Genomic DNA, 24,599 nt, shown 5'->3' with positions numbered 1-24,599 from the left:
ATATTTTGGAAGCCGATAATCCTGTAAGCCTTAACGTGGTATAAAAACAACAAATAAATGCAAAGTGTTACTGTTACACATGCCTGCCTGATCAATGGTTTTCACATATTGATCTATAAATGGAGTTGACAGTCTGTGTTGGCTGCACATTTTCCAAGCAGCTCTATTTTTGTACAAAACCAATACGGGCAATTACCTTTGTTTGAGATGCCAAGTCTTATCAATTCAATGTGATTTAGTGTCATTTTAATTAAATATCAGGATCTACTTCAGGACAATCTATACAAACAAAGCCTCAAACTTGACTATAAGCTTGATTTGAAGTAAACATGTACGAGCCCTGCAATTTCAAAATATGGCTCAAAAACTCTGCTAAACAGAAGGTTTATATTTTTAGCAAATTTATTTCTGTCTTTTTGGCTAGCCATAACTTTGGCAAGTGTTCTATGATCACAGGAGTAAGAAACAAAAGAAGATTGCTTCCCATTTCTCTGATAAAGTATTAGGGAGATAAATAAACCTACCAGTTTGTTTAACCTAATCAGAGAAAGCTCTAAGACATTAACATTTTGGAATGTCTAAATAGGTTCTAATTCTTAATATACACACCAATAAAAAATACATCTCATTGTTTGGAGTTGCTCTGAATGAAGCAAAATGCACTTCCCTGGGGTTTAACAGATGAAAATAGCAAATATTCATTTACATTGCTAGTTCAGACGCTACCATTAAGCACAGAAAGAGACCTCACTTGCCACTCTGTGTCCAGCCCTGTGATTTGTGCTCTTTACACTCCCCATTAATATCAATTTCAACCTTTGCACAAAGCTCAGGCATTTCCATTGAAATAAATAACACAACCCCCCAATAATCTCTCGCGTGTTTAGTTCCTGCCTCCCACATTTGCATCCGCACCACTATAAAATGCACGCGTGCATATGGCCCTGCTGATGTATGATGCACATCCTTCCCTGTCACAGCACAGAAAATAATCTGTTCACCTTCAGGAGCACAGCCCCAGGTGTGTTTGCAGGCACCACAGCACATGCTTCAGAATACAGCAAACCCCTCAGAGAAAATCAGGCTTTTTTCTCCTCCATAAATCACCACTCATCTCTCTACCTTTGTGCCTTTATTGTCCAGAGTGGGCATCTCCTAATAAGTGTCTTTCCAAATAAGTTTTAGAGATCTATATTTCTATTGATTGCTCAAAATGTGCCAAAGGCTGATTGCCTTAATCTGCTAAAGTCAGTGGGTTTTGCATAAGTTGAGTAAAAAGGATTTGACCCATTTATTAATGGAACAGAGTATACTGCACACACCAAACGTGGACAGCAAAAGGGTAGTATGGAACCCTTTATTCAGCTGCTTCCAGTTTTTCAAAAGAAATATCTCTCCAATAACAGGACAAAAATCCTCAGTCAATGTAAAATAGAAAATAAACATAATCAATGGATGCCTCGTGGGTTGTATCCATCATCTAAACAGAGGCAGACTGTGAAAACAGAAAATTTCCAAGCAGGAAGATGAGGATAAATCCTTTTTCTCTTCAAGCACAAAATAATTAGCTTTGATTAATATTCTGGTAATATTCTGGTGTTTTTAGCAGAGATGTGCGTGCCTTTAAATGCAAAAGTGAAGACCGTAGAAAAGTGCAATGAGAGGAGTGTCTTGATTTTTAAAACAATATTATTAAATTTATATGTATATACACACACATATATGTGTGTATCAGTAAAAGTCCTTCTTTTTCAGGACCCTTGGGATGATAGAAGATACTCCCCTGCATCACCTTCCCCCAAAATCCTTCACAAGTCACATGCCCAGATATGTCAGCACACGGCTGATGCACACAATTGGTATTTCACTGTTCCTTTAGCTCCCTGCATTTAAAGCCCACAGTTGAAAGCATTTGGATCCTTAGGAATTTTGTTTTTACTTTGGGCGTTAACAAACAACTTTAAGAGGCTTATTTAAGTAAATACGCCCAAACACTTTCAGCCTGTCAATATCTAGTCAGAAAATTCTGCATGGCAAAAAGAGATGAAAAGAATTGAAACAGAAAGGAAATTAGTAGCATGGCAAGCTTTCAATCTATTATGCCGGAGCCAAGTTTGCTTGGTAAAATGACATATACTGGGTGAAATTCTGCTTTTATGTAATTAGCTACTAAACAAATGTAACACAAAGCAACTTCCCAGCTCCCAGCCAAGGAACATATATTGCACCTGGTGTGGTTGTTGGGACACGGCGGTGACTGTTTATGTCTAATTTAACTTTTTAGAGCCTTTGCTCTCTAACAGTCCAGCATACTATCCCCCAAACTAAAGTTATGTAACAAGGTAATATCAACAATGAGAAACTGCATGATAAAATCCTGCCCAAAAGTGAAAAATGCTAATTTTGTCTCATTTAGCAGCTGGATACAGAAATGCTCATTAGTTTTAAGAGGGTTAATCCTTTTAACTTTTGCATATTGATATGCCAATTATGCCTAATTGTACAAGAGGCATCAGTCAAGGTAATAGTGCATAAACACATGAAAGTTATTAAGTACATCCCAACATGTAATAAAGTAGGTGTTAATTGGTAGCTGAGTTCTGCAGGCTATTGAGGTGGATAATTCATTGAGAGATGGATCACTTGTAATTTCTCTACATAATTCCTTTTGCAGTCTCATGCTGTGATGTTTTCATGCTTGTCAAAAACAACTGCAGCCTAGTGCCTTTTGTTAAACACAGCCAATAAAACGTTAGGCACCATTAAATATACTTAACTTTTAAACTTTTTCAAAGGTACAGTTCTTCCTGGTATTACACTACATTATTCCCAGTAAATTATTATAAGCAGCGTTCCAAGTTTTTGGTGGTGGAACACTGCAAGTCAGATAAAAAGGGGAAACATATGCAGTGTGTCTGAGGCAAAGAATATAATTTAAATAAATGGTAAATGAGTATCTTATCAGCTGCTAAGATCTAAACAGATTTTTCACTCTAGAAATGTATGTGAAATGAGTTAAATTACACCAGAGAAATTAATCACTAGAATAACATATTTCTAAATAAGTCTAAATTTCAAGGTTTAATTTTGAGTAAAAAAGGGAAAGGGAATACTGAAGATTTTGTGGCTTTCCTCCATTTAATAAGTTTGTCAAAAAGCTGAATATTTCATAGGAATCCATTACATCAACAGCAAAAGAATAATGGTTGGCATGGTTGTGAGGAGTGGCTGAGACGTGGGACTCTGTCCCCAGCTAACAGAGTCTTCTCCCTCATCTGCATTCTCTGAGAACAAAATGGATCTGGAGTCCAAAAAGTGGCCAACATTGCATAAATAATTTTGTAACATCATATGGCCTCAGCTGCAAGTTGCCACCATTATGGAAGAAAATTAACCAGGGGAGACTCATACCAATCAGTTTGTTTAGGAGCTCACAAGGAGCACAGGGGCAGGGATGCAACTGGCAATAGAGTTCATCACTAACTATTTAATTTAAAAAAAAATGCTAATGGATAAAAAATTACTCAACTCCTTTGACTCTGTTAACTATCAAAATAATTGCATAAGTTCAGTGACTGATTTTTGTACAATTCATTCAGTCTTCCAGTAAGACTTACTGTTGTTACAAAGTTGTTCCTTATTTGCAGGGTTTGAAATTTCCATGCGTTTTCTTCTGTCTGCTTTTGAAGTTTGCCTTCTGAGAAACTGTGACTTGTATCTGAAACTGGAAGTGCTATTCTCTGCTTACTTAAGCCTTACTTAAGTGCTGTTAAAACTGAGAGTTAAAATGCTGAGTAGATCTTATGATCGTGGCCACCAAAGCCAAATTCTGTATTTCATGAAGGAAAATGGTTATTCCAATACCTAGAGGTAGTCCTAAAAAGGTATTAGTGACTTTAAATATCTCCTTTCAAAGGGTGATTATGGAACCAGTGTCATGTGTGAAATAATTCTGTAGATTTTAAAAAATTGGAAGATTCAGAAAGTATTAGGAGTGCTTTACTTACGGGCTCGGCGACTTTCACATTCTCAGAGAGAATCATAGATTTGCTTTGGCTCAGCCTGTCGTGGTGACTGTTGGAATTTTTGATCCTCATTTGAACAGCCCCCGTGCTATGGTGGGAAGGATTAGGCTTTTCAGAGGCTGTATCAGAAGTTGAAGACCTTTCCATGGTTGCTGGGTTGACCTGAAGAATGTAAAATAAAAGCATTAATCTAGGGAGTCCTCATACAAAAACGTATCAATGCCAGGTCTGTGTCACTGCAGTCAGGAGAGGAAGCTGAGTGATCTTGCTGGCAAGATCTTGATCATCTTTGAACACCCAGATAAGCATCAGCTCTGTCAGCCTGTAGTTTTATTAACGTCCTTATCACTCTCCCATCCAAACTGCCTTGGAAGAGTTAGTTTATGTAAAAGATTATCCTTATCTCAAAAGCCATTCTCCTCCATGGTGTAATCTCCCTGCAAGCCTCTGCCACGTCCAGCTGGCAGCCACTCCACTTTGTCTTTGGCCCTGCTCACAGGACACATTTTAAATCTTGCAAAGGGAAAGGACACGCTGTGAAGCCAATTAACATATCTTACCTCCACAGTCCCACAAGTGCATCTCGGGGCCACGCTGCAACCCTGCGAGTGTCCTGGAGCCAAACCTGGAGCTGATAAAACAGCCCTCCATTTTCACAATTCTACCAGCAGCAAGGATGAGGTTTTTTGTTTCTCTGTCCATTTTTAGAATCTGAAATTGAGAAATGACTGAGCTCTCAAGCCTTTGGATGGGGAGTGGACCTGTAGTGACCACAGAGCTGCTGTTCAACCTCCCATTTTGGTGCTAGAAAAATTCAATAAACCCTCTTCTAGCTATTCAAAGTCTCAAAACTTTTTTTTTTTTTTTTTTTTTTTTTTTTTTTTTTTTTTTTTTTTTTTTTTTTGGTAGGCAGAAGTTGCTTTATATTTCCTGTAGAAAACACCAAGAGAGTGATGTACAACACTTGCTCTGTTTTCCTCCCCCCTTGCTCACCCTCGTACTACTACATGGAGCTCGTGGGTGCAGCAATCTACTGAGAGTCACAAGAAAACTGGCTCTTTATATTGCTGTGTAACCACATGAGAAAATGTGTAAGGAAGAGATACTACACAAGCTGAAATAGCTGGTTTCCCCACTATGGAGCCAGGGAAATGGAAATCCATCAAAGTGCAGTTACAGTATAAACTGCTGAAAAATCAGCGTTTTCCAAATGGGTTGGGGAGCACGGCTATTTCTAGCAACATCCCCACAACTTCTGAAGGCTCTGAAAGATTAAATTCCTCGATTTCAGGAAAGCCCATTACTATGAAGATGTCAGAGCAGAGAACACATCGTGCTGGTGTGAAGGTGGGACAGGGAGATGGGGGGCTCTGCTGCACATCTCTGGGCAGGACCACGGCCTGGGCAGGTGGGAGGACACAGCTCCCACAGCTTCAGCCTCTCCTGGCACTGACAAAACCATTCCTCACAGGGAATTGCCCTAAATGTAGAGGATGATAACAAACAGGTGGTGCAGTCAGAATGGCCGAGGGTGGAAGAGTCCTTGGTAGGTCAAGTGGTCCAACGTGCTCAAGCAGAACCACCCAGAAGAGGCTGCCCCAGACCACGACCAGAAAGCTTTTCCTAGAACCACAAACTATTTTTGGGCAGTGGAAGAGACCTTAAAGATCACATATTTCCAACCCCCCTGGTGAGGGCCAGGACCTTCAGGGGAATATATGCACTCATGACAGCACTCTCCACAAGAGAAGGAAGGAAGAGCTTTAATATTAGCCCTTCACTCACTCAACATGATGTGTCATGATAGAAACACTGAATTTAATCCAAAAAATCCCAACCAAAAGCAAAGCTTGTGCCCATTGGCTGTTTCCTGCATTGACTCAGTTACTCAAGGATCCCCACAGCAGGTGAACCTGAGGTTACAGAAATTAGATTAAAGCTGTTTCGTGTTACTCAGGAGCATGCCTGCCTATGGCTGACACAGAGCTGATGTACTGTACTTGAGAAAACTCCTTCCATGGGTCTTTGATGGGCAGCACTGTGTGTTCTCCCTCCCCAAGACACTTCTCACCACCCTTCAGAGCAGTCAACACCCAAATCCATGTCACAGGGACACTTTGTCATTTTGGCAGCAAGGACTGCAGCAGCTCCAAGCAGGACTTTTTTTCTCCTAAACTTGGAGAGTCAAATCATTTTGTATTTCATGTTGGTATCAAATCAAAATTGCTTCTCAACAGATTTTCAGTAGGCTCCAGGCTGGAGAGCGGATCAGACTCGAGAGACGAGAGCAACACTGGCTCTGTCACGGATCCAAAGTTTGGCTGGAGCACACTGCTCAGATTTTCTGCTGAAATCTCCCACCTATAAAACTCTGACAGATCCCTTCTCGGGAGCATTATGAGTTTTAATTAGGTAGTCTCTGTCTGGTGTTGCCAGTACACGACGTGACATAGAAAAGTTTAATAGCGTGACAAAGTCATGCCCTGGATCACAAGCAGGAACACAGTCAGTAAATGGCAAGGCTGCAAAGACTTCTGAAACTTTTGATTCTAATCTCACTGAACCTTAGTTAATTTTCCTGAAAATTTGAACCAATTTGCATACATCAGAGTATTACAAGGGGGCTTTCCAAGATGCTAAAATTACAGGAACTACTATAAAAACAAACAACAACAAAACCCAAACCGGAACATTTCCACATCAGATTTGTCTTAGTGCAAAACACAGTGAGATCCTGCAGAATATGAAGGAGGTCTGGCACAATATGGAAGAAAGGTACAAAAGTTGTGCCCCTGGGGTTTTCAGGCAGGAATCCTCTGCTGTCCAAGCTCCATTCAGACTCCTGACAGCGTTACCAGCCCTGCATGCCAGTAGATGGCACCCTGAATATGAGCTCCACAAATGCAACAGCACGACATTTGCATTTGCAGGGAGGATTTGGTAATCCTCACACTCTGCCCTGCCTCTATTGCTTGCTTGTTTATTTTTGTTCTTTTTTTTTTTTTTTTTCTTTTTAGTAACAGAGGGGAAGACCATCAGGAAACAGATAAAATACTGTCAGAAAACATAAAAAGGATCCTATCTTCTGCATTTATGAGTTGGTGCTTCCAAATTGTTATTAGAAGCATCAGGGCCAAGTTTGGGCCGGTTTTGCAGGGGAATTTGTTTTGCTTCCTTTGGAAGGCAGAGCTGCCAAGCCCCATGCAACTGCTTGTGTGGCACTCCATGTCCATTATATAATTAGCTAATTTGCCTTTTGGCAAACAGCATCTGGGTATAAATTTTAGTTTTGAAACCTCCTATGGTTGATCTGCTAGAGAAAGGCATTAAACCAAGACAGAATTTCCCCTCCTCTCCATCCTGTTGTTTAGAGTGTTCCTGGAGTAAAGGGGCAGGACAACTTTGAGATTAATCTAAGAGAAGAGAAACAAGGGAACAGACTCAAAATTCCTCTTGGAAATAGGTGTTTTGGGACACTCTGGAACAGAAGGGGCAGGTTGGAAAAGGGTGAGGAATGGTCAGGGACCAGAAAAATCCTTGATATGAGGATGGATGGATGATGCAGGAAGAGAAAACTGATTCATAGAGTGGGGAAAAGAGGTTACAGTAGGTATGAGGAAGGAGAAATTTAACTCTGAAGAGTGGGTGAATCACTTAGAGGGCAAGAAACACCCCTGAGCTGAAGGAACAAAATCACCTTTTTGGCTGTGGCAGCAAAACCAGGCCAGTCACGCTCAGAGATACCTCAGGGGGGTCAAAGCCTTCTTTGAAGGAAGAAGTGGTTCATCCTTTAATAAAATTTGCAGCCTCAGTGCTGTGCAGTGACTTTTGCAGCCTTGCAGTGACTTTTCCCAAACGGGCCCACGTGTTTGGAGTGCTCCAGGAGGATGTAACCTGCTCCAGCAAGTAGCACAGCAAATTTGTAGTGCAGCAGATTGAGTTAAGCTCAATTGAATTGGTGCTCAGGCACCAACCACAGGGGAGGGCTGGCTGATAAACTTTCAAGTGGCATTTGAAAGTTCCTAAAGAGCCTAAAACCCCAATTTCTAAATGCACAGTTGACTTTTGAACACATGGTGTGGAAATAAGGAGTGTTGTAGAAGTGAAAACCAGAAAGGTTATTGAGGATGCAAGTCCTTTGACACAGCAAAACCATCCCACTTCTGAGAATCCGGCCCTGGTTTGGAGAATTGCACAGCAAATGGTGAAGATCAGGGCTCCCACTTCCCCACAAAGTGTTGGGAATTGCCAAAACTATTCACCAGAAGATTTTCTGTAATGTTTAATTTAAATATGGAGCTTTCACAGAATCATGACATTTGACAACAGTGAAAATATGGCAATTATTTTTGTTTGATTGGGAAAAATTATTTTCTGTCCTTTTGAAAAGAGAAAGGAGATAACAAAGAAACAAAACAAAAGCAAATCCTTCTGTTGCTATTTAGAGTTTCTATCAAAAAAGCAAAAAATACACTTTTTTGGTTTTTGAAAAAGTGAAGATAATGAATTGCTCCTATCCCTACCATTCTTGCATCTTTTGTAGTTGAACTATAATTTCTGTCTCAAAATGACAGTCTGTGAGTATTGCCCTCCTTCAACAGACCTAGAATGAATTTTGTATTGCATTTATCAGTATTTTAATCCATTTTACACATGCTGTTTTGTTCAAAAAGTGACTTTATAACAAGTGGACTGATTGGTATTATCCAAGAACTTTATTTCCTGAGTTTTGGTGCAGTACAGGTAAAGTCAGTACACAGATTTTCTACAAAGCAGAGAATTACTTCCTCAAGAAACAAGAAGATAGCAATATCTCCAAATTTTGGCTTCAGCTATGTCTACATTTCCTACAGCTACATACGGTAGAAGACAGAATGCAAATGATAATTCATCAGCATCTTGTACCAGAGCAGCTGTGGCTGTCCCATCCCTGGAAGGGTCCAAGGCCAGGCTGGACAGGGCTTGGAACAACCTGGGATAGTGGAAGGTGTCCCTGCCCATGGCAGGGGGTTGGAACAAGATGGTCTTTAAATCCCATCCAAAACACATCATTCTAGGTTTCTATGATTAAACAGTTGTAAAATGTACTTTTCTCCAAAAAAGGAAAAAAAACAACTAATTATTATAACTTCTCAAATTTTTTATTCAGGATTGTGACTTTAAAATAACATATTTTTCAGTAATTTTAAATAAGTTTTAATTTCTCACACATTTCCTCCCTGTGACTTGCACCACTGTCAGGTCAGAAGCACAATGAACATGAAAGTTCTCAACACAGCAGAGTGCAAACTCTGCAAAACTGAAATGCTTCTTGTGGCGTTGACTAATTTAGGTATTTTGCTCAAGAACACACAGTACTTGAAGAACGTCCATGAAACCTAATGCAATAATGTCACAGAAGGATAAAAATCAGCGCTAGGTTCACCATCACACCAGACCTGTGAGCCTGCAAAATCATAAAAATGGGAGCAGAAGTTGCAGTGAACAACTGAACAAAACCAAGAGAATGCCAGACACGTGGGGAGTTGTAACACTCCTGTTAAGAAGGATGTGTCACTCTCTCTGTGAAAGTGTTTATCACCAAAATCAACACACCTATGTAAATATTGCTGCTGCTAGGTTTTGCCCTTGGCCTGTGCTACACTGATATCTCTGCTGAGGCACAGCTCGGCTTAAACACACACAATGATGGAAAATAAAGGGGTATAAATGAAAAAAAATGTGCATGTACAGAGAGAGGATAACTAAATTGCTCCACAGCTTGTTGTTTTTAAATTATTCCTATCTGCACTTTGCTGTGTCTATTTTGTTTCAGCCGTCCCCACCATGCTGCTCTCAGCTGACACATCACACCCCTGTGCCCAGGGCAGGGACACAAAGAGGAAAGGCTGCTGAGGGATGCAGTGTCCTGGGCTGCTGCCCAGGAGTGTCCTGAAGCCAGTTTATCTGAACACTGGAGAACAGAGGAATCCATTGGACTGAAAATACAAAGCAGAAATTACCTTACTATGCCTTTCCATTTGCAAAAAAGTATATCAGGTACTTCAGAAGGAGGGTTAATTTCAGCCATCACTCCTGCCTTTAATCAAAGCAAGAGATCAGGAATGACACAACATCACCACTTTTGTCTGTTTATGTCAGATAGACAATAAACCAGAATTTAGTGCCGGGTTCAGCCTGCTGTAAAATGTTACATGTCCTAAAGTCAGCAGCTCAGTTTCCCTCATCGCCCCAAACTGCAATCTCATATCTAAGTTGATGACTAAGTCCTACAAAAAAAACCAAAAAAACCATGTTCACCAGCATTAATTATCACACCCTCTTTTAATTTTCTAACCTGTTGCAGCCGTATTAGGCTTTTGGTGGTGTCTCAGAACAGACAACACACAGAGCAAAGATCACAGAGTTCCTCTAAAAGCTGTCTCTGTAATTACTCTTTTCTAGTCCAGTGCTTGTGGCCTTTCTGAAATAAAAGCAGAAATGCCCACTCCAGTTTATATGAACAGTTACCCATCTCTCTGCTGTGGTCAAAGAGAAGAACAAATAATCTTTTATGCTTTGTTTGGAGCCATATCTCACTGTCCAGAATTTCTCTGTTACCATGTGTGGCATGAGCTGCCCGAACCATTATTCACAATTTTTTATGCTCTGAGGTATATCATTCAGTCTCTACGAAGGATGCAAATAAAGGCAAATTTCTCAACACAGCTTGAACCAAATCACAGAATCAGAGAATAACTGAGCTTGGAAAATACCTCCAACATCCTCCATTGAGAGGTCCATCACTAAACCATGTCCCTAAGCATCACATCTACAGGTTTTTGGACACTTCTGGGCACTGTGATTCCACCACTTTCCCAGACAGCCTGTTCCAACACTTGATCACCCTTTCAGTGAAGGGATTTTCCCCAAAATCCAATATAAACCTCCCCTGACACAACTTGAAGCCGTTTCCTCTTGTCCTATCACTTAGCAGATCTTCTAGGTAGTAACCCAATTCAAGAGTAAAGCATTAAACAAGTCTTTAGGCTGAAAAAACCTGTTCTCTGTGAGATTTTAACCTGAGCCTTGACATGATGACAGTTTCAACCTCTTTGATTGATTCTCGGGCTATATTTTGCAATAACACTTGGTTAGCAACAGCATAATTCTCACAACAGAAATCTCATGTACATGCCTAACATCTGGAAGGAACAAAATGTGTTTTCATATATCATAATTTCATTCTGGCTTGTGCAAGACAGAAAAGGTGGTTCCAGGCAGGTCTTAAAGGCCTGATTCTGGTTTTGAGTTCCCAGTGAACCAACTGAGGCTGATGGAATTACTGCTGAGCAACAGCAACACTGAGGAGGAGAGACAAAGCATTCACTGCATTATGGAGCCAGCCAAGGAAATGCACTTTGTAACAAGAGGGAAGGACACAGACTTGTCCCATTGTACAGGAGCAATGGTTTTGTTTAATTTTGGGTCCAAGAACATACTTTTTTTATTTTAATGACTCAGTTCCTAAGAATTAAAGCATTGGGGTGTGGTACCTCATTTCTCATTCCTGAGGGTTTCCCACACATAATAGGGGTATGTCATTCTCCACTTACAGCAGCTCACAGGCCCACCTGAGGACAGTCTGCACCCCACAGTTCCTTGCAGACTGGTACAACTGGTGCTTCAGTCATTTCCTGCCCTTTGAAACTTGAGCTAAACCTACAAGTGGCTTATTATTAAGATTAACTGCAGCCTTTTTGTATTTTTTCAACAAGCAACAGCACACTAAAAAATACAATTTAAAAAAAAAACTTAAAAGGAAAAATGAAATAACAAAAGGCTTATATCAATCCCACTTTCTAGCAAGTGGCAGTAAAATATCTTATCCAAATATATTCGATGGAAATATTATTAATCTTTATAAATTTTTGCTTGATTTGTCTCCAGGACTGGATGAGGAGAAACATGAAGAGAGAAAATTTCTGTGCCTCTTCTGGACTGACAGTGGTTATCCATGAGGATTTAAAAGGGCCCTGAAGTTCTCCTATGTGTTATTCTGGAATTTCACAGAAGATGACAGCCCCAGAATCTGTTCCCTTCTATACATAGATAAACCCTTAAAAAGAGCAGCACAGATGAGAAAGGGAAACAGGGAAAATCTGCTTGGTCTCTATAGGGCAGACCTGCCCCCTCTGGAATTGCTTCCTATCTGGTTGAAAATGTTCTGAAAATTAGAAAGAGAGGAGAATGGGAAAGTTACTATTCCAAAGTTTTGTGGATACAGTGCCAAGCTCTTCACATCCATATTTTATGACTCCAGTTCCAACAACTCTAATCCTGTAATGCTCCATGACCTGCTCTCTGCAGGTCTTCCCTGCACAAACAAAACTTGCTTGGAAATATCACTGGGATGTTACTGAAAACAACAAAACCACACATAATAGGGTAAAAGAAAGTCATCAAGTGACTTCACATGGGCATGCCTCCTCTTGCATCACTTCCCTAATTATTTTACATGGGAAGGCCTCAGAAAATGCAGCAGTTTTTTCAGAAGTTCTTCTGTCCCAATATATCATATGGGACAGCATAATGGAGTCTATTTTCACCATTCCCATGTCAATTCAATACCTCAGCTTCCAGTGGAACTTGAAGCTAAAAGTATCCTGTATCCTTTGTGTGCAGTTTGGCCTGCATATGTTCTGGGAACAGTTGTCCATAGTAGAAATTCAGCTGAATATGTAAAAGAACATGCCTGGGGGAAAAAAAAAATGCTACTGCTAGGTCTTCCTGCTGGCAGCACCTTTCATTTCTTTCTGGATTGCTTCTGATCCACCTGCCTCTGTTTTCTGTGCTGTGCAAGCCAGGGTACAATCCTCCTGATGGAGAATATTGGTTATACAGACACAGCATTAAAATCCATCTGTGGGTATCATCCCATACACAGCACTTCTGATGCTTCCTATGACCCTGAACATGAATGGTTTGGGCAGTAGATCAATGGCATTAAGTGATTTACATCAGCATAAAATGTAGTAACAATTTATAATTCATGCATTTAATTGGTTTAGCACTAAATGTGACCTAGTAAGTGCTAAAGGAGAATGCTTGGTTATACCTGACCTGTCCTACTCATAAGGAAAATAAAGTTTTCTTCTACCTCCTTCCTTCTTTCTAAAGGTTTATTTACTGCAGATAAGTCCAGAGTAGAGCCATGGCTTTCCAAACACCTCAAGACTGACCAGTCTAAACTCATTTCACACCTGCACCTGATGCGTGTTTCACGGTAACTTTTTAGTTTAAAGCTGTCTAATTCAGAATTTAAAAAAAGAAAAAAAATCAATGTTTTCTCTAGGAACATCACATAAGAATCACAAATTTTCCCCGGTGCTTGAAAGAAATCTGTTCCTATAGCCTAAATGTTCAGAAAAGTGTTGTTACTTTTAATGTTGCCAGAGATCTGAAGTGATGAGATACTATGGGAAAGGTTATTCTTGCAGTATTTACAGATACAAGCAGAAGCAGAAGTGACAGAAATTTCAAAGTAAGGCTGCTTGAAATACTTCCAGCTCAATTCTGCAGAACTTCTCCTCACAGGGATTTGGATATTCATCCAAGCTTTCCATGCTTACCTGAACTAGACATGTGGTGATGGTAATTTTGGAACAGCCTGAACTCTCTGGAGAAGTAGAAGAGTTTGTACCACAAGACAAACTGATGTATTAGAAAAATATTTTTTAAACACCTGAAAGCTTGCTGCAAGTAGCCAAAGAAACAAACCCCCTCTAAGTTCTAAATTTCAGAGCTTTGCCACCAGAAATTTTGGGCTTTAATTTCCCAGACTGTCACAAGGCCTTGCTTGGGTAGGGTGTGACAGCCCCTTTGTGCCCTCCCCACAGCCCCACTGGGTAATTCGCTGGGAGGAAACGTTTCACATTCATCACTGAGTAAAACTACACGCATGTTTTATCTCACCCTCCCTCTAAATCAGTTTGGCACCACTGAACATGTGGAGAAGTTGTAAGTCATGCCTCACTTTGCCCTCCAGTCCTCAGTTCCTGCAGCAGCACCACCCCTTTCACCAGAAAAAATGCCTTCTTGCTTTCTGTAAAGCTTTGGTGAAGTAGCAACAGTAGTTTTAACCTCTTGGAGCATCTCAGAGTTCCTCAGCTCAGTAGCTTCAATGCACATTAGCTATGCCTTAGTCCTTCTTGCATTTCCATATACCCATCATCCCACAGAGGACATCTGTCAAACTGAGATTATTGAATACCAAAGGCTTTAAATCTTCTCAGACTTAAAAAAATAAATTAAAGGATAAAGTGAATTTATGATAAACTTATTTCTCTTTTTATTTAAAAATTATAATAACGCTTTTTTGAGTTTGTTTTTTTTTTTCACTGACCCTGCCTGCCTCAATAGTTGTACAGAGAGGAGGTTTGTCCTTTTGTGGACAGAGATGCCCTCCCTCCCACTCCCCGGATGGTGTTTGACTCCCCGTGCTGTGCACATGAAGCAGTCCCTCCCACCCTCTCTCCATCTCCCACCACCCATATCTGCAGCAGTTTCTGTGCTGTGATCCTGCAGCTGTTCCCTCACTTCTTCTCACTGCTCCCACTTCCCATCTGAAGGAGGAAAAAATCCTCCAGACACTTCTAATCTGTTCCCACACTCTGTCTCCACGTTCCTCTGCACAGCTCCCGGTGCTGCACTTCCCAGAGACGCTGCCGTGAAATGCAGCAGGGACAGCACCTACGGCTTCAGGAGAAAACTTTTAAGCTGTAGCAGGAACCAGAAGGGGAAATTCTTTGTGGTTTGCTTTGAGCAAGCCCCTCTTCTGCATTTCATGGGGCCCCCAGTTTGCCACAGAGCAGGAGGCAGCAGGAGGGTGAGCCCCACCGGGCTGCTGGTGGCAAGGAGAGGACAAAGGCCCTTGTTCTGTGTGATAACATCTGAGACCACATGTGCAGCCAAGATGCCTGCACAGGGGGAATACCAAGGGTGCTGTGTTGCCAAAAAAGCCCTTTTCATAGACTCATAGAACAGGTTGGGTTGCAAAGGACCTTAAAGATCATCTATTTCCAACCCCTTTGGCATGATTGCTTTGGTGACGCAAGTAGTTTGAGCACAGGCTCTGTTAATTATACTTAAATTTTTGCTGCAAATTAAATCCTCTAGCCAGGGACCAGAAAACTTTATCTCACTAAGATGGTTCAGGGTGGTTCCAGGAAACCTTCCAGGAGGCCACAGCCACCTGTGTCCCACCACAGATGTGTCACACACAGGCAAAGCCAGCGCCGATGGCAGCAGGAACACAGCAGAGCCAGAGCTGCCTGCGAGCAGCACCACTCATAGTGAAACAGTCACAGCCATTCATCTGCCCCCAGCGCTGTTCAGGGCAAAAATACTTAATGACTGCTACATTTTCCACTGGGTTTATGAGGCAGCATACTCAAATCCCTTTTTTGGATGAAATAGCTGCACTCAGCTCAAATGAACCTCTGCAGTCCTATGCACCTGAGTCAAAATGTCCTTAGGCTGCACCAACATTGCTCCCTAAATACCTGAAGCTTGGTGCAGGGTAAAACTCTGATAAGAAATGTCTTCATTTAACTCCTTTCATTCTTTTATTCTGTACAATTTTTACTCTACATCTTAATAGATTCACTCTTCTCAGGAAAGGTTTTACAAAAGACCCAAACTTCAGAAGAAAATTGAAGCTAGAAAGGAAGTTTTCAAATTCAAATTGCAACAATTCTAATGCCTTAGATATCTGTGACTGCATCCTACTGAAGCAGGAGCTAGTGCTGGACTGTCCAAAGGAAATTCAAGAATGGGTTGAAGACATCACTTCCTCTAAGCTTCTGCTAAAACTTGTGGCACTCCTCACCTTTTCCAGGGTTTGGGATTACTGGAGGAGGAGGAACTGATCTGCTTTCACTCAGGCTGTTTCTGCTTTCTTTGGCACTCCAAGAGCAGGTGGATTAATGGTGGATGGATTAATGCTAAATGGGTTAATCTTAAATCTAAAAAAATCATCACAAGAATTTGATTACTCATTACTATACTTTCTTGGGTGTTTTTTTTGCTAATAACCAAGAATGCAATGTTCTGCTGATAATGGAAATGTTAATCTCTCTGGATCAGACCTCAGCATTGCTCAGCCCAACACACAAACAGCAGCAAATGCCAGGGCTCTGAGAGATGGAAGGTCTGAGGTGACACCCTTCCAGGTGTAAAATATTAATTCATAGCAAAAATATTTTCTAGAAATGCATTTTTGAGAGAGCCCAGGGAGGCTTCTGTCTGTGTTTGCTGTGGGTGTCCATGGTGTGGCCATCGCCCCTTCCCCTCATGTGTGTGTGGGTTTGGCTCTGAGCCCCAGCTGCAGCAGAAACACCAAAAAGCTGAGAGTTCCTGAGCCCCAGCAGGCTGGGGACAGACCCAGCAGCCATGGAGGTGACAGACCTCTCTCAGAGGCAGAACTCCAGAGCTTCAGCTGCTTTCACAAAATATCTCTGTCATTTCCTTCCTCACCCCGAAAGGAAGAGAATTTGTAACATCCTGAGCAGCAAATAAACAAGTTCAGGTACCACGGCTGTGTCCTGCCCAAGAGCACTTCTGGTAACTGGTATCTGATTCAGCACCAAGTACAGCAGTGGTTTTGCTCAGGGCGTGGCAGAAAAAGAAATCCAAAACGAAGAACGAGCACGTAGTGGACGTGTGTCCCTTCAGCTCTAAGCCACGTTCACTTCTGTTTTCCCTTCCTCCTCACCTCCCCCTCCCCTCTTACCAGGCTGCAGGTGTACTGAAAACTGATGGATGTTTTGCTTTAAGTTCATCTGTTCAAGGACCGTGCCTGCTTAGTGCATCAGGCACAAAGTTTGGAAGAAATATTCATGAAAACCACAGCAGAAACCCACAATACCCAGCTTAACTGCAAGTGAATGGTTTAATATCTGCCAATCTCAAATGGCAGGAAGAGTTATATGGATCTTACACAACCTGCCACCAACCATATCACCATCTAACTCACTTCATTTATTGAAGAAATGCTGCAGTAAATATCTGAGCACTCCCAGAGTTCATGCAACTCGCACACAGTAGTTTAGCAGATAATTTGGAGAATACAAATATCTACTTAAACCTCTGTTACCTTTCCTACTTAATTCTCAAAACATTTCTTTCTCATAAGTAAGCTGAGTGAAAATATTGACAAATTAAGAGAAAAAGGTCAATTTTTAAAGCATATATGAATTTTGGTTCCAAGTTTCTGCAAACAGAATTTATTTTACATGTGTCAGATGTCAACATTTGCAGGTTACTTTAACATGAACCAATAATGCCCTAAAAATCTTCTCCAGCATGGCCTGGCTGTTTCCACTGACAGCTCTTGCATGGGCTAGATTTCCCTCATTGACAGTTTGCAACATTTAAACACCTATGCCCAGAAAATTATTTCCTAACCTTCTTAATAAAAGTCCAAGCTCTTTCCTTTTGCTCCAGTCTCAGCCAGCCTGGATGTTTGCAACCCAGGGAGCTTCGAGTTGTGACAAAGATGATGCAAGACTGTGACAAGAAGTCTCACTCTTTAAGTAAAAAATAGCTCTGCATTGAGGAAGTCCTGGTGTAAATGAGGAGCTAGCAGTGCTTGTTTTGTAGTGAGTCTCCAAAACAACCTTTTTATAGTATTTCTCAAAGCAGGGAAGACTGACACGGGCATGCTGAGTGCGTGGAGGCACGATCCTAACATCCAGCATGGCAAGGGAACAACCCTCTCTGTCCTTCAGGGGCTGGTGACAGAGTGAAATTCAGATTCCCTGGGACCACTGGTTGGAGCAGACCCAGCCCAAGAGAAGGTTTCAGAGCAGGTAACACCAAAACCTCCTCACCTAGCCCAGGTTCCCAAATGCTGGAGGCAGCGAGGCTTTCAGCCTACCCTGACCCTCAGAGGTCACGGCACCAGTCTGATGGTGACAAAAGCCACCCCAGAGTGGAGAAGGGACAGCTTTGTGCAGGTTGTGTGACCAGGCAGGGAAATCTGCTGCAGTGCTCCGAATGGCACCTGAATTATCATGGAAAATCTGGGCCAAAATTGTATCCAATCTGCTTTCTTCAAGAGTAATACTACCAAAAATGAAATCAGGAAAACCATCTGCACATAACAGTATCCCTCAGCACACCTGTTGTCTTTGTAACACCTAGAAACAGGTTTCATCCATCCACATGGAGCTCTTAGGAGGTAACCAGAATGTAGAGGCTTTGGCTGGAGCTCAGGTGATGCTTTATTCTGTTTTTAAAAGAGATCATCCTGAACAGCACCAGTAGAAGATTAGGACATGTTCTGTAAAACTGCCATGTTTCAGGTTAAAAGTGAGAAACGCCCTTAAGTACTGACAGACTTCTTCAACAAGAGATGGTTTTTAGCCACATGCAGGCTTTGACAGATCATTAAATGGTTAACAACTAACACTGAATGATCTGACACAGCATAGAGGTATCTAACAAAAAAAAATTCAAGAAAAATAAGCAAATATCAAAATTACACATAGTGAGCATCAAAAAATCTGTAAGACTCTGCCTATAACCCGGCATCCTGGAGTGATTCAGTAACACACTCCATAATGCAGCAGTTACCATGGCCCAAAGTCCAGCAGCAGAGCCCCAAGCTGAGGTCTTTGGGCAGCACAGCCAAAGCCATCCTCACTGAAGCACTGGAGATCACAAAGGGAAATCCATCCCACTGCACGGGATGCTGCCTTTTAAACCCTGTCCTGAAGCTCGTTGCTGCAAAGAAGTAATAATTTCTGGGACCAGAAATGACAGAGAAATCCAAACCAGAGCTGTTGGAATTCTCCAGCACCACGCTGGAGGCTGTGGAGTTTTGCCACCCACACACCAGGAGAAAAATTCAAACCTGCCTCAGTCACCATTTTAGTTTCTGTTTCCTGTTTCGCTCCAGGTGGGGAGGAACACGCCCAAGACCAGGGTACAACCCCCTGGTGACAGAGACTACAAGGAGTGTCATGCACTCAAGCTTGGTTGGAAGATGGAGCATCTCTTCCAAACCACGATATCTTTGTGTCAAAGCAAAAAGAAGTATCTACTAAAAATGCTGTCAAAAAAAGCAATTTTTTTTTCAATTCAATAATAGTGTATAGCAGGAGCGTTAAAATACAGAGTGCTTCTGCTGTTCACTCTATTTGGAAAAGAAAATGAACAAATGTACATCACAGATGTAATTGGATGGAGAGGTAAACTGAACAAGACATGCTGCTGTAAAATGAATTTGCTTTGGATACAAAGGGGTAAGTTGAAGAGAAAGGGAGAAAATAAAGACATAAAACTCTGAGAATTCAAACTACTTCACCGAATCTCACAGCTCTTCGGAAAATGCATTTTAAATTACTCTAAGACTCTGCAGCAGAAACATAAAAATCACGACAAACACAGCCCAGGAAGAGAACATGTTATTTTTATACAATTTCCCTGTCTGTGCTGATTTGTGTATGCAGGCAGGACAGCTCTTTTTTTTTCTCCAAAAACGTACAGAAAATATGAAATGTGATCTTACACCATTACACTGAAATCTGTCTCCAGTTAGTATGCACAATTCCAAAACGAGCTCCGAGCCACGTGTGGTATCTTTAAACTCTGACCCGTATTTCCAAAAGAAACCCAAGTTGCCTGTGACAAGCAGGCACAAAGCCTGCAGCCACAAAGTTTGCAGCAAGGTGCACGTTACTGTGATAAAAAATATATAAAGCAAGCATAAAACAAGCCTTGCTAATTCTGGCTGTCCTTTATGTGGCCCATAATCAAAGTGCTCTGTTGTGTTATTGAGCATCCTCTTGAATTATTATTTCTTTGCACAGCTCTGCAGGACAGAAAGTTGTTTGCCCACCAACAGAAATGCAGAGGGTTCTTTGCTGAGGGAAAACTTTGAGGTGGGGGCTCAGGACACAGAACCCTTTTCTGGCCAGCTCTGAAGCAGAGGATGAATTAGTGAGGGCTTGAACAGCCCATGCAGGAAACACAAAGCCCTGACATCTCCACTGAACATCTCCACCAGGATCACCATCCACTGCCCGTAGATAAACCCAGGATATTTTATCTGGAATGTCCTTTCTGCCTCACATTCGTTTCCTACCAGTACAACTGACAAATAATGGGGTGGTATCAAACTTCTTGATATCAGGAAGGGTAAGAAATGGCTCTATCAACATCTTCACACTCTAGAAATACCGAAACAACCAGTTACCTACCCTTAGCCCTGCTTTTACAGTATCCATGGCTACTAATCACATCCCTCATGGTCACCAGCACAGGAGCCAGCTAATCAGTCAGTGCTAAACTGCACTCAGGAAGGGCAAATGCTGGCAAAAGTGATCTAATCTCATTTCCCAGCCAGTGCCACAAACTTTTCTACATTTCTGGGGAGAGCTCGTTAGTTCCAGCCGGGATATGAAACAGGATTAGTAGATTGGGGTACTACACAGGGTTAGGTAAAGTTGCCTCTTGCACAGAATACAACAGGTTAGCTAAATCCTGAGCACTCATTTAAAACACCATTTCACATCTGTAGCCTCCACACTTTTCTCACTGCTTTCAAATTCACAAAGGCCTATAGAAATAATCGTGCAAATAAAGCGTGATTTGACTTGAATGCCTACAAAATGCTCCTAGCTGTGATTATTTAAAAAAATTTTCAGCAACAGGTTTCCCAAAGTGCCCTGAGATGGGTCAGAGGCTCCTTACCTGCAGCCTCAGGGACGTTGTCATCTCCTCTCAGGCCGCCATCAGCGAGCAGCAGTTTTGACTGTTTCAAAAGAACGGAAAAGATCAGGGTCACATGTCTAGAGACAGCATTCGGGTTAGCCCCACAGCTCATACACAACTAAAGAAAGCAGGGAGAAAAGTAAAATAAAACCACTTCCTGCAAGAGCAGAAGTGAACCATCTCACCAGTGAGCGGCTTGCATCTAGAGGTTGGTGTAGAATTCTTCTGGATTGGAGAAAAACCCAGATTTTAAGGTATGAAAGCGGTTTCTTTGTGAAAATTGCAGCAAACAGGGAAGGTTAGCTCTTGCAGAAGGTAAAGATGAGGTTTAAAAGGAAATGCTGAAAGGAATTACGATTCTAAGCCTTAAGACAACTTCCCTTTTCTTACCTTCAATGAAACCCTTTGAGTACGGAAATAAACAGCTTGCAACAAATCTGCTTTGCTACTCTGAACTATAGCTTTAGTAAGCAGGACACTCACTGCACTGTTATTTAGATTAATAAAGCAGCAAGTTCTGGACAATCAGAGAGTTTGGCGCTAAAAAAATCACCAAACACCTGTAGTGATTGGGACTATTGCCTGGTAGAGGTCAGACAGGAAAAGCACTTCTGTTTCTTTGATTTTCTGCTCTAAGGCTCCTGCACGAAGCAGCCCTTGGAGAAGCAGGGCACACACAGCTGCTGCCCTGCGTCACTTCCCACACCCCAGTGGCCCCTCCCAGGCTGGGGAACCCAGAGAAGCACCAGATCCAGGCACAGCTCTGTGCCCTTGGGGCTCTGGAAAAGCCCCTTCCTCATAAATGCCTTCATCAGCATCTGCCACGTGGCTATTTTTTGTTGTTTGTTGTTTGTTTCAGCAAGGAACAACCTTATTTTTCTGGTATTTCTAGGTCAACTTGCAGCGGGGATTCCCATGCAGGGCAGGGCTCTGGTGGCAATCACAACGCTGGTCAGGCTGAAGAGAACTTTGGTAATGCTTTTGGCAGAAAAAAGGGGATCTTTTTTGGTTGTTTCCCACAAAAAAAAAAAACACCAAACACGTGCCATATGACCTGAGAAAATCACAGCTATCCTGATGTTTAGGGTTTTGTCCTGACAGGGAGGTGAAATGAGCTCTGTGGACAGGAGGAGCTCCTCAAGGAGCTCTGTCCCATCCATGGAGAGCTCCAACAACAAAGTCACTGTGTGCCCTGCAGGAGGATCCCACAGAGCAACCCATGGCTGTGATAGAGGGAAATAGAGATAATGGAGAGAGCAAAACCATCCTCATGGAGATAGGGAACGAGGGGTGGGCCATGCCTGGGCTGGAGCTTGGGAAGGGCTGCAAGGGGATTGTGACATTTTACACGGCTGCAAGGAAAAGACTGATTTGCAGGCAGGTCATTTCCCACTGTAGCAAGAAAAAAAGATGCAAGAAAATCCCTTTAGAGAGGAGCTTTGGTCCATCATGCACTTACTGGAGCAGTGGGGAAGCAGGACCTTCAGGGACTCAAGAAACCTCAAAGTCCAGCAATAAAGCAGGGGGACACAGCCCTGCTGAGAAAAGCCGAGCTCTTAGGCTACAGACTGACCCTTTAATTACAATTATTCATTTTTTAGTAACTTCTACAAGATCCATTTCATGGCCAAAGATCCAGTTATGCCAAAAAACCACACAAAACCAGAACCAAAACTCTCCTTGTTTCCAAATGCTTCCTGTGTGTGCCGAGAGGCAGCACAAGCACCAAGCAGAGGGAGCTGAGCAGCCCAGCAGCTGCTCTTCACTCTTCCAAACTATCATTTCTTTGTAGGCCTTGCATTTCAGGGGTTATTTTAAAGTCAGACTTTTGAAATAAAATGGGAATGATGTCTATGAATTATGATGAGGGGTTTCTCCCAGGTTTGAGAAGTTGAGAAAGCAATACAGCAATTTTCTGTAATCTCATCATTTCTGGTCCTTCAGGCCCTGCAGCAGCACTAATTAACTGCTAACTCCTTTAAAAGCAGTATACATGCCAACTAATTTTGTCATACAAAATAATTTTAAGTGGACAAATCTAGTCTAGCTGTGTTGATCTCAAGATTTTCCTCAGATAAAATCACTGGAAGCATTTTTACAGTCACAAAATATTTGTGAGCAGTGTGGACAACAGAACTTAACCACTAAAATATGAAAAACCATCATCAAACCTGTAAAATGCTGCAGCAGAAGTTGCCTGTTTTACCTGGTCCAAACCCTAGATTACTGGGGACACGACATTTTTCACAAGAACATCTTTCACTGCACACCTAACATTTCAGTCGAGTTGCAGACTGCGTCTGAGCTCCTTCACATCCATTTGACAGTATGTCAGCAGTGACAAAATTCTATAAAAGGATGGCAGCTTTGCATACAGCTCAAACGTATGCAGCACAAGCTTCCTGTGTGATCTCTGAAAGGCTGAAAATACTTCAGATGTGCAAAAAAAAAAGAAAAAAAAAAAAAAAGCCAGTTTAACAAAATCTAAGCGCTCATTTAATCTAAGTAAAACTAAGCAGGAAGCAGAAGCTGCATAGGCACTACCTGCTGTGCAATGGGTTGGGCCTTGTGTTTGCTGTGCAAGTCAAAGATGGAGCATCATCTCTGAGGGGCTGATTTCTTGTCCCTCTTTTGGAGGCTGATGGCGTCACTGCCTGTGAGATGTGTCACCAAGCTGGTGAACATCCAGACTGCCTCATCTCATACCTCGGAGAATTAAAGCTAAAAAAGCAGTTTTAAAACAATATCAGGTGCTGAATGCCCAGCAAATGTTACCAGCTCTGTTAAAATAAATTCAAGAGGCATCATGTGCTTCCTCAGGTACACAAAGAGCTACTCCAAGACTTATTCTGGACCAGAAAGTCTCCTGAGGGGGAAAGAAAACTTGACTTTTTTTCTGGTTTTGCGTAGTTCAGCCTTCACTCCCCGTTGTGATGACTGGCAGGCAGCCTGGTGTCTGGCTTGCAGAGCAGACACCCAGCAGCAAAACTAATTCAGTGGTTAAATCAAGCCATAACAGACAATACAAACCTGACAGAACACAGGCAAGGCCTGCAAGGACAACTGCGTGTCCAATGCCTCATTGCAGAGGAAACTAATTTTTTATTACTAAAAATGGCTAAAGTGCCATAACTTTGCAATTATCTGGACAAAACCCTAGGAAACAAGAGGACTATGTCATGATCATGGAATCATGGAATGGTTTGGAAGGGCCCTTAAAGATCATCCAGTTCCAACCTTTTGCTATGGTCAGGAATACCTTCCACTAAACCAGATTGCTCCAAACCCCATTCAACCTGGCCTTGGACAGCTAAAAATAATGATTTTTTTTTCCCACATCTTTCACCAGAGAAACATAATTTTCCATAATTTTGAAAAGGAGAAAAATTATTTTTTTTCCTGCATAGCCAGTAATTCATATTCTGGCTCATAGCAATCATTTGCTTGGAATGCTGATGCCCATTCAGCAGCCTTTTTTTTTTTTTTTTTCCCAAGGTCCTTGAATATTTAATCCCAGCAAAAATGTTTCTGGAAGCATGTTCTGATGTGTCAAGAAGGTTGTGCTTGTGGCCATGCAACAGCTCCAACAGCTCCCAGCCCGAGTCAGCTGCAGCCTCTCCCATCCCCTGCTTGGGCTATAAATGCTCATTAAATGGGAGTCTGAATGGAAATGTCAATATAAATACACAGCAATGGCTGAATTCACACAACCCTCTCAGCCACAACGTGCATTATAAACATCCTGGTACCATCCTCCAAAACCTTTTACCTTGAGCTGACTTTTCCCCCAAATTATCCATTTTACTTACCACGGCC

General features: G+C 41.9%; 1 protein-coding gene across 2 annotated transcripts in view; it reads right to left on the bottom strand.

Moving 5' to 3' along the window:
* The window catches only part of ARHGAP15 (Rho GTPase activating protein 15), a 322,319-nt gene extending 300,906 nt beyond the window's left edge, over positions 1–21,413 (bottom strand). The window contains exons 1-3 of one of the 2 annotated variants that reach the window (XM_063401000.1): positions 21,174–21,413; positions 20,763–20,823; positions 4,008–4,187 (exon numbers count right to left, since the gene is read on the bottom strand). In XM_063401000.1, the coding sequence (XP_063257070.1) occupies positions 4,008–4,187; positions 20,763–20,786 (204 nt within the window). In that variant the 5' untranslated portion in view covers positions 20,787–20,823; positions 21,174–21,413. Of the gene's footprint in view, positions 1–4,007; positions 4,188–20,762; positions 20,824–20,968; positions 21,099–21,173 lie in introns of those variants that run through there. The other variant, XM_063401001.1, reaches the window with a different exon arrangement.
* Positions 21,414–24,599: the final 3,186 nt, after the last annotated feature.

Source organism: Prinia subflava, chromosome 6 (assembly GCF_021018805.1).
Source record: "Prinia subflava isolate CZ2003 ecotype Zambia chromosome 6, Cam_Psub_1.2, whole genome shotgun sequence".
NCBI lineage: Eukaryota > Metazoa > Chordata > Aves > Passeriformes > Cisticolidae > Prinia > Prinia subflava.
This window is presented reverse-complemented; position numbering and strand designations above follow the sequence as displayed.